Genomic DNA, 10,299 nt, shown 5'->3' on the forward strand with positions numbered 1-10,299 from the left:
TCAATAACTTGATACTCAAATCACCGATAAGGCAAAGTTTGCCTAAATAAGCTTTACAGTGTCCTAACTCCTTGCAAAAACAAAAAAAAACCGCTAAATAGGACTAATTCGCATCGCCTGTTACGGCAACGTGCCAGTGGCATTTACCTCTAATTTTTTTTGGGGTCAAAAAATCTAGTCCTAATTGGTTCTGCTGTTTTTTGATGATGTTGTATGCTTACGAATTAAAATTGTATGAAAATAGCATGTGAACTATTTAGCATTTGTCTTTAATTAAGCAATAAAAAGAATTTAAATTATAAATAATAAACTATAAAGGGTTTATGAAGTAGATTATGGGAAAGTTTTAAATTTTAAATTAGGATTGGTTATAACCCACTACTTTTTATGTATTAAAATAAATACAAAAATCTATAACCCACTACTTGTTCTGTTCTTCAAATTTTTTTAGGGTTAAATATAGTAAACCCCTTAACGTTTCATTTAGCTCCACTTTACCCCCTCAATTTTATATTTAATTGCACATTTGTGATTTTTTTGAAACACGATTGTAATTTGCGAAACTCATTTGTAGGGTGGTTATAGGGTTAGTGTGGTGACAAATATTTCTTAATTATAAAAATATAACATTGTATTAAAATAGCATACGAATGAGCATTTATCTTTAATTAAGGAGTAAAAAGAATTTAAAGTATAAATAACAAACTATAAACGGTTTATAAAGTAGATAGTGTGAATGTTTTAAATTTTAAATTTGATTGGTGATAGGGTTGGTTATAACCCACTACTTTTTATGTATAAAAATAAATACAAAAATCTAGAAAAAAGAATGAGAAGTTTGTAAGCCATTGAGAGGGTCTCTGCTAAAAACCCCTTCTGCAATACATATAGATATAGATATAGATTGTTGCAGATAAATCAGGGGCTAGCATCCCCACCCCGTGGGCGGGGCTTTGCCATTAAAAAAAAAAAAAAAAAAGATTGTCGCAGATGACATCCATCATATAAAAGCATTATTTTGTACAACCATTTCTGAGGCCTTGATACTTCACTTTTTTTCGCATGTAACCTGCACCATTTCCATTCAATACATATGGAAAATCGGTGGCCAAGGCTAACTGGCTCAGCCCAATTTCAGACTCCATGTAGGGGCGTGTTTGCGCGTGCAGTAGCCCAGTGACATCAATAGGTCAGCTAACATGGGGTTAAAAGAATCACACATTTGGTCGCTTTTTCAAGCAATGAAATTAACATGTACATTATATAATGCATAGCACTAATACAATTACAAATTTTATATCTTACATTTCTTAAATGCTTAATTTGCAAATCACTTTATTGCTTTTAATGCTGAATGAATTAGACCTTACTTGCAAGGTTGTCATGAAATTCATATGCCTTGTGTCAATTGTCTGTATTTAAACAGAAGTAGTGATTAATGTCTATAAACACTAAAGTTACATATTGAAATAATCCATAATTCAATGCCTTGGCGATCTGGGCAATACCAATCGCAAGAAGGCTTCACCATTCGGCAAGTTCCAATGAATCCATTGCATCTAGTTCATTACATCTCCCTTCCTGCACACCAGCAAAACCCTGCATGTAAACATTTACCACAGGGTAACTTACAACATCTTACTATCCATTGCCGCGTCTCACATTACATAACATAAATTAGCTAAACGAATAAAGAGGATATGCTCCATTCAATGCAAACCTTCTGGTTCCATTCATACGAAGGCTGCTGAATCAAGCTGCCGTATTGCCCCTTCGAAAGTGAACAGACTCGAACCCCGTAATGAGATATGATACTTTGATGCCTGGAACCAGCATCTTCATCTGCGGTCCAACCATGCTCGCCATCGTAGGACGCACCTGTTATCTCATGCCATGCCGTGTTCTTTGGGCTGGAATTGCATGTCCTCCTATTGTGCCCATCTCTTGACCTACAAATTTGACAAGCGATTGCATTCGTCATTAGCCAAAAAAAAGTACAAGCAAATTTCATGCCAGCTCAGGGGGGACATTAGCATGCTCTCTCGTTTGCTCACAAAAATTGTGACAATAGCATATGTTACACACCCGCAGTTTCCACACTTTTTATTGCTCTGTCTGCCCTTTTCTTTCGTCTGGTGATCGCCCTTTGCTCTACAAATCAAAGGATCAAGCACTCCAAATTTGCTGCCTCGTTGCCCACCTGCTTCGTGCCTTAACAGGGTAGCTGCATCTATTGCCTTCACCATACACAATGATCTTGCATGGTCGGTCTCCCTATGAATCACTCCCATGGCATGCTTGAATCCCGCAGATGATTTGGCAGCATAGTAGCACCAACTATTACATGCTCCAACCAGTGCAGCATACCTGCCCATCTCTAGGTTTTCCGTATCGGGAGGCTGTCCTTCCCAATCTCCTCCAATGCCATCCCTTGCCATGCGAGTCCACCTTTTCATTATACAACTATCTGGAATTTTTCTCATTCCCTCGAACACCATTATCCTAAACATATGGCCACACGGCAGGCCTAGACTCTCCATCCTCATGCACGAGCACCTCATCTCTCCACTGCGCCTATTGTATTGCACCCTCCACTCTGAACCGCTGTAAGAATGTGAAACCATGTGGACACATTGAACACCATCATCAATGCCATCGACTCGGCAGTACATTCCCTGGCTCTTCAATTGCTCTCTAACCATCAAGAAGATTCGTCTACTAAAAACTTCCGCTGCATGGTTCTCTAAACAATGTAGTTCCGTAATTGGCAGCAGGGTTGTATGTTGGGTATTAGCTTCGTTTCGAGCCTCCTCAGTCCTTAGCCAGGAAATTGCCAAATCAAACGCTCGGACAAATTCAAAAAGTTTAAGCTCTGGCTTTAAGTACATTTTCAACACATCATTCATCTTCTCGCATCGCTGAGTGCTGCGCATGCCAGCAAAGAAGTTGCCCCTCAAGTATGCAACTGCCCATTGCTCTTTCTTCTTATGAATCTTTTTAACCCATTCATTGTTCCCCAGATGAAGTTTGCTTACCATGCTAGCCCACTCAAACTCAAATTGGTCCTGTGAGCAATTCATGAACATGCATGTCTTGAAAGCCTGGAGAAATTGTTTGTTACCCACGTATTGGCCTGCATTTTTTTCTAGATGCCAACTACACAGACGGTGAGCCGCGTTTGGAAGCACCTTCTTTATAGCTTTCTTCATTGCCTTGTCACCGTCAGTGACAATCGAAACTGGCTCCTTCCCGCCCATGCACTCAACAAACTTTTCCAGTACCCAATCATAACTCTCTTCATTTTCGTCAGCAATCAAAGCACATGCAAATATTGCTGTTGAGTAATGGTTGTTCACCCCACATAGTACCACCAGTGGCATCTTATAAGACTGTGTCCTGTACGTGGAGTCGAACACCAGTACATCCCCATAGCACTTGTAATCCATCCGAGACCATGAATCAGCCCACAACAGCCGTGTCAATCGTCCTTTGCTATCACAACAGTATTCGTAATAGAAATTGTTGTCCGTCTCTTTCTTTGCAGCCAGGCGCCCAATAGCCCTTTCTGCATCTCCATCAGCTATCTCTCTCAACCTCTCGCAATTCATCTTATTATACAAGTCCTTTATAAGGAAGGGCACATTCTGATATCCTCCAGCTTGCAACACAAAAAGCTTCATTATTTGACTTGTTCTAATGCCGGCTCGTCGTAATGTATGCGCTTGAGCATAATCGCTATCTGCCACCTTCCTGTGCGACCTCATGAAAGGAATGCTTGCATGATTACCCAACTGATGGTTGTGTTCCTTCACAAAGCAAGACACTATGTACTTCCCTTCATTATCATCCAATCTTATTTTCAGGCATGCTCCACAGTTCACCCGTGTTACAGCTTTTGCCTCTCTTTTCCGATCATTCCGGAGAATGTGCTTCTCATCCCGCTCGCCCTCCCTACTACATACCCAAGACCTATACCTCACAGTCGTGCCGTCCTCTGGGTCTTTTTTCGCATACCCCCTCCTTATGCTAAACCCCGTGGCCCTACCATATATGTTATAGAAACATTCAGCATCCTCAATGGTATCAAACTTCATAGTCATCAGGTCTACCTCTTGCAGATCATCCACGTTCTCGGCATCTATTGCACCTCCATTAACCATATTATTCATTTTTTCGTCTGCTTTGCTGTCCTCGGCTCCCATTTCCCCGCACATCCACTTCCAAGCTATGATGTCATCTTCACAATGTGCATATGCATTCAGATCAAAAATATGTCCCTTCCCTTTGCGGTGGCCATTTTCGTCCATATCTTGCTCCATCCTGGTACACAAAGACATTCACACCATTATCATGCAAGTGTTCCCCCTCATTTATTTCTGCTCCCCCATGCACATTTCACAAACCAAACACTTTCAAAGCATGTACTTCGATTTCTTCTTTCTGCCCCCTATCCTTAAACCAGTAACCCATTTCGGCTACACATAACCTACTTTTTACCCAAAACTATAGTTCATCTATTGCTCACATTCAGCCAGTATAACTCCCAATCCTATTTTCATGCTATCTTTAAACTTTCGCTACCTTTTTATTTCGTTCCGCCTAATTTTATACTATGTTCACAGCCGGTCTAACTTTTCCCATTATCACATGTTGCCTATTTGCTTTCTCAGAACTATTCTCATCCTTTTCTGTAACATTGTCCTCATCCTAAACTATGTTGTTTCCTCAACAAGACATACATTTCTTACACATACACTACGCACACGCGTCTGCCACATATCACATATTTAGAAACATTCTCAATACTTTTACGTACCTATTATTTCGGATCTCGCCGTGCAACTCTGTCTGGCGAGAAATAAACCTTTTTTAACCAACTGTTGTGCCCAGCTTCTTCGTTTGCACTTACTTCATTGTCCTCTTCATTGTTGACTTTCCCCTCCCTGTCCCCTTCCTCTCTTCTTTTCTCCCCACTCAGCTTATTTTGGTCCCTTCTTTTTTGTTGCCAACTACTTCCTCCCGACTTCACTACTCTCTGTTCTTTCAACCTTCTTTAATTCCTCACCTTCCTCTTTCCCCCTTCTCAGACACTCTATAATTCTCCTCACGCTGCTCCCTTCTTTATTATCACCCTATTTATTTTTGTTCCGGCGTTGGACTGCATTCTATTACACTGAGATGATGTTTTGAACAGTTGTACAACTTGTCAGTCTTCTCGCGGGTCATTCCATTTTGAATTCAACTTTTTGTTACGTCATGTTAGCCTCCGGTTTGGAACCGGCTGTTTCACAAAACCATTATTTTTTTTCACTTCTTCTCTCTCCAACCAAAACAACCTCGATGTATGCGTGTCTTGCTGTCGCTTTCTAGTTTCATCTCCCTACCAAGGGCGTTGACTCAATTCTCCATAACATACTCGTCCCACAAAATTAATAATGAAAAAAACACACAGATACTATCCCTCTTTAACGACGAGCTTAAAATTGATAGAGAAAAAAAACACACGGATTCTAAAACTATCCCTTTTTAACAACGGGTCAAGCGCAGGGCCAAGAACTAGTAAATGATTTGATTCCGAGATGGATGACAAAATCTTTTCTGCTGCTTTTTTCCAGGGGAGAAATGCTCAGCAATTTCCTAGAAGACCAACTTTTAAGCATAAACAACTTTAATTCCATACTGAAATACTTGATCCGGCAATGACAAATGAACATACAACCAGATGTTGCGGAGATAATGGTGGAGTTGGAGCAGATGCCTGAGCAGAAGAATAGAGTATGCACAGCAGTACAGATTTCTGGCATTTATTGAACTGACGAGCAGGAGTACAAAGTTATTACTCTTGAGGGTCAATGTCTTGAAATCAAAATGTAAGCGAGAAAAAGCTAAATCTATAACCATTCTAGAGAAAAGTTGTATCCATATGCATTAGAATTATAAGGAAAAGTTGCATCCTATAATGACTGAGAGGAAGGATGAGTTTGTGGTGTTATTTGGCCACGATAATTATGTGCTGACATTATTTGGTTTTCGGCATATATGCCCTGAGAACTTGCAGGCATGAATAACCTCTCAGATTTTGATGATATACCGTCATGCTGAATCTCTGTAGGTACACTCATCTTGTCAGACGTTGAAGCCATCACATTTGAGCAAGATGTAGACATGTACAAACTCCCAGAAGCTGGAGGAACTGATGCCTTGGCCATTAGAGGCATCATACCCATACCATCTCTCCTATGAGACGCCATGTACATCTTGTCTGGTTTCAAATGGAGTACACCAGTCCTTTGTGAGGTTGGACCAACACTTTCTTTGTGCTCAGACATTACTGGCATATAAACCATCTCAGAAGCAGGACGCACATTTATGTCTGTCATCTGAATATCATGCCTGAGAGACATTGGACTAACACTGTCATTCCTAAGAAATATTGGGTTTATCTCACTACTACAAGTCACAGGAAAGTACAATCTCTCAGAATCTGAAGCGTCCACAGTATCTGTCCTTTGGATTCCAGGAGTTAATGTGTCAATCCTCTGAGAATTTGGAGCCATATAAACCTTCTTAGCAGTTGATGGAGCAGTTTCAGTGCTTTGTGATATCAGGGGAAGTGGATCACCCCATTGAGAGGTTTGACATGGATATGTCCGCTCAGATACCGAACACAAGGACGATGATTCACTTTGCCCAGCAGCATCAATCTCAGCCGCTAGAGGCATCAGCAATGATACTTTCAGGTTAACTGAATCCCTTTCAGATATCGAAGACATGGCCAATGCCCCTTCTTGCTTGGGTAATTCCGGCTCTCTCGTTGGTGGAGTAGAAGGCAATACTTCCACGTTTGATACATCCCCTTCACTTGGGGGCAATGGCAGGTATAAGTTTTCAGTCGGCAGATCATTCTCCAAAGCTAGAGGCATAGCTGGTGACACTTCTCTGCTAGGTAAATCACTCTCAGATGAAAGTGGCTGTGATAAGAATGTCCCTCGAGAACTGATTTCTGTCTCAGATGTTGGAGGATGAGGTAATGATACCCTTCTGGTTGGCAAGTCCTTCCATTGCTGTGCTACTGTTTTTATCTGTGTGTAAAACTGCACTCCGGCCTTTCCTGAGATTGTCAATAAATTTAATTTAACTTTGTACTCTGATGTGGTGTTGGGATGGGAAAGGGTGCAGCAGATATGTCTGGGTTTGTCCAAGATAAGAGAAAACTGTGACATACCACAGAAATTGAGATCACCGGAAAAAGATGCTTTTGAACCATTGACCGACGAAAATGGCAAAGGAATTGGGACAGCCACGTTTATTCCAACCTGATGGATTCCACACTCTTATTAAAATCTCGGTTTGAGTCAATACTTGGCTATTCACTTAACTAAAACAAAATAGATGACTTGGTGACAAATCAATGAAAACCAAGTTGACATGAAAATTTCCCCAATCCTACTTAAAACGAATATTTAACATTAAAATGCACATTTCGTAATTGCTACCCAACTTAGTCAAAGTATCTGATGGTAGCTAACCTGAACAAACTTATATGTCAGTGAAGAAAATATACAAGATGTCGTCTTATACTAAATGTCTAACTTCCAGGTCTTGGTTGATGATACAATAAGTAGTTTCCTACTTCCCCACTTTAACGCAGAATAACTTTTCCATTCAAGCCAATTCAAGTAGATAGCACAGTCAAGACAGCTCCACATAAAGATTTTGGCCTTAGAAAAGCTAAAGCAGCTCTTGGTTACATAAAACAAAAAGGATCAGCTCACCAGCCCAGACTCAACATCATTCTGGAACTTCCTAGCTGCGACCCCAGATGTAGTAAAGATGGAAGCTCCATTCACATGCCTATAAGAAAGGACAATAAAAGAGTAGAAATAAGACATAAGTAACTTGGCTTTGTGAACAGAAATTTTTTGATGAGGGCAAATTTTGGCAATGAAGTGAGGTAGCTCCATTTTAAACCAGACAGACAGCAAGAGATGAGAGATAGATAGAGAGGAGGCACAAGTACATGCTCATTTCAATGTTCTAAGAAATTTATATATTACTTCTTGGGGCAAGTATGCTCAGTCCTGTATTTTTAGAAATAAATAATGGTAAAAAATAGTGTCAACATAATTAAGAAGTGTATTTAAAATAGTGTATTTAAAATAGTGTCAACATAATGGTAAAATACACAAGTGTATTTAAATAACTGTTTGAAGATCAAGTATATCAGAATTAAGAAGAATAACCTGTTTCTATTCACAATGGCAATGGCTTCTTCTAATCTGTCAGCCTGCTAGCGAAACAGATAATATGATTAGTAAATCTTGCTCAGGAAATTATGATGGAAAAATAGACTACCAACATGCAATAATATAAACTCAACTATAACTAGAATTACCTGCATACAAAGAAGAACTGGCCCAAACATTTCCTCCTGTTCAAAAAATTACATACATCAGTAATTTGCAAGTTCTTTGATTCTTGTTCCAGAGGATATGACCATCACGATCAGAGAATATCACCAACTATTAATTGCATCGACCAGACAAGTACGAGAAAAGAGAAGTGTACCTTGTAGCACTCCATGTCGGTTGCAGCATCACACAATATAGTAGGGCCCAAAAAGTTACCTTGCTCATATCTAGGAACCTACAAAAGCAAGGTAAATTCTTGCAGGTTTCCACAACCACCTAAACTTTTCATGGAAAATAGAATACAAGAATTTAAAGTGCATACAAAAAATTCCTTAATCAGGATTAACAGCATCCAAAAAGAAGTTTCTTACCGTGTAAATGAGACAAAAGAGCTTATGTGTACATATCATGAGAAGAATGCTAATAATGCCAACTGGATGAACTGGTAGAATTCATAGAGTAAGGTGCAGAAAACAAACTCATGACAGATATTAACCACAATTTTGAATACAACTCAATACAAACTTCACTTCCTAACATGGAAGTCATCTGGCCATGATTTTCGATCTTTTTAAAGCTCCAAGAAGCACAGAATTCCCCAGAAAATTGAAAAGAATAGCAGATTACCTGACATCCCCAACCCCTTTCCAAGTCGTTCAGCTGCAAAATCTGATGTGTCTTAAATTATGTATCACGGTTTGCTTAAGTAGCTAAGCCATAATATATGAATCAACAATTATTTATGTTGCAATTGCAATTTTGACTTTTCAATTTTGTAGGTCAAAAATGCACATTAAGCTGTCTAAAGAACAATTTCTGTTTTACCATACCTCAGCCATCACCGGCCACTAATCCTCTCGTGCTGTAGTAGTCAGCATCTTCTTATCATTCTTTCCGTATAAACCTTTACCACAACTATGAGCGAAAAATATCCATTTCTGATACATGACAACCAATCTATTAGCTGACTCCTAGCTACTACTACTGGATGAACTGAACAGATGTTGACGTCCTTCCTGGCCGCGTAACTTAATAGTGCTTATTGACCACTAATAGCAACTTCCATTATTAATTATCTATCCCCCTATTATTATGCAAAACTAACCTATGGGATAAATGATCCTGTTGGCACTTTTTATTCAAATTAGATTGAAGTTATAGGAACTGACAGTTCTATTCTCCCTCACTCTACTCTCTACCTATTGCAGACAAGGCAATCTGTTTCTAACTTCAGGACATATGGACGCCTGGCTATTTCTTTTCTTCACAGATGACCATATCCTTCTTTAATTTAGACAAGGGATACAAATTTGTGTCTTTTAGGTTATATAATTCTAATAGAACCTTTGAGAGTGTAAAGGATCCTCGTGAAAGTGCAAAAGTTACTGATACAAGATCCTAGAGGAACCTGCTGACATAAGAAAGAGATACACATGGAATCATAAACTAATTACAAAACCATAAACTGAAGAACATCCAATTCCAACAATCTTGATCAGAAGTCTTTGAAAAATGCATTTCATCTCCCACAATAAGCCACTCCCATTGTGATGGTCTTTGCACTAGCTCAGAGAATTTGAATCTCCAAAACACAATTCTTCATTTCACATCCATAGATTAAGTAGCAAACCCCTCTGTTTCTTTTTCAAGACAAAAAGACTTCCTTTCTATTATACAAGCCTAGTTAGAAAGACACCATTATTTTCTATCATGTCAGTAACCCAATTAATTATTTGAGAATGTAATTCAAATTCTCCAATTCTCCATCTCTCTCTCTCCCTCCCTCCCTCTCCCACGGCCTGCCCCTAGAAGTTCATTTGGATAAACTTCTTGTATTGATGCCAAAAAGCAACTTCTTGTATCAATGCACGATTACTTCAATGATTAA

General features: G+C 39.3%; 2 protein-coding genes across 2 annotated transcripts; both read right to left on the minus strand.

Moving 5' to 3' along the window:
- Window positions 1-1,524: 1,524 nt before the first annotated feature.
- Window positions 1,525-4,319, minus strand: LOC113776801 (protein FAR1-RELATED SEQUENCE 5-like). Its single transcript, XM_027321861.1, has 3 exons — window positions 2,086-4,319; window positions 1,721-1,949; window positions 1,525-1,599 (listed from the first exon to the last, which is right to left on the minus strand). The coding sequence occupies exons 1-3, from the start codon at window positions 4,317-4,319 to the stop codon at window positions 1,525-1,527; spliced, it is 2,538 nt and encodes an 845-aa protein (XP_027177662.1).
- A 1,452-nt stretch (window positions 4,320-5,771) lies between these two features.
- Window positions 5,772-9,022, minus strand: LOC113778200. Its single transcript, XM_027323518.1, has 6 exons — window positions 8,569-9,022; window positions 8,396-8,431; window positions 8,244-8,287; window positions 7,776-7,854; window positions 7,226-7,316; window positions 5,772-7,111 (listed from the first exon to the last, which is right to left on the minus strand). Exons 1-6 carry the CDS (start codon window positions 8,581-8,583, stop codon window positions 5,955-5,957), a joined length of 1,422 nt encoding a protein of 473 aa, XP_027179319.1. The 5' UTR covers window positions 8,584-9,022; the 3' UTR covers window positions 5,772-5,954.
- Between the last annotated feature and the right edge of the window lie 1,277 nt (window positions 9,023-10,299).

Source organism: Coffea eugenioides, chromosome 7 (genome assembly GCF_003713205.1).
Source record: "Coffea eugenioides isolate CCC68of chromosome 7, Ceug_1.0, whole genome shotgun sequence".
NCBI lineage: Eukaryota > Viridiplantae > Streptophyta > Magnoliopsida > Gentianales > Rubiaceae > Coffea > Coffea eugenioides.

Bases quoted from the DNA above. Each gene is read 5' to 3' on its own strand.
- LOC113776801 (XM_027321861.1), bottom strand. From the start codon at position 4,319: ATGGAGCAAGATATGGACGAAAATGGCCACCGCAAAGGGAAGGGACAT. The intron at 1,950-2,085 runs GTGTGTAACATA...TCAAATTTGTAG, and splicing joins AAAAAGTGTGGAAACTGCGG to GTCAAGAGATGGGCACAATA. The intron at 1,600-1,720 runs GTTTGCATTGAA...GTTTACATGCAG, and splicing joins CGTATGAATGGAACCAGAAG to GGTTTTGCTGGTGTGCAGGA.
- LOC113778200 (XM_027323518.1), bottom strand. The intron at 7,855-8,243 runs GTTATTCTTCTT...CCTTTCTTATAG, and splicing joins GCCATTGTGAATAGAAACAG to GCATGTGAATGGAGCTTCCA. The intron at 7,317-7,775 runs GTGAGCTGATCC...GGAATCCATCAG, and splicing joins ATGATGTTGAGTCTGGGCTG to GTTGGAATAAACGTGGCTGT.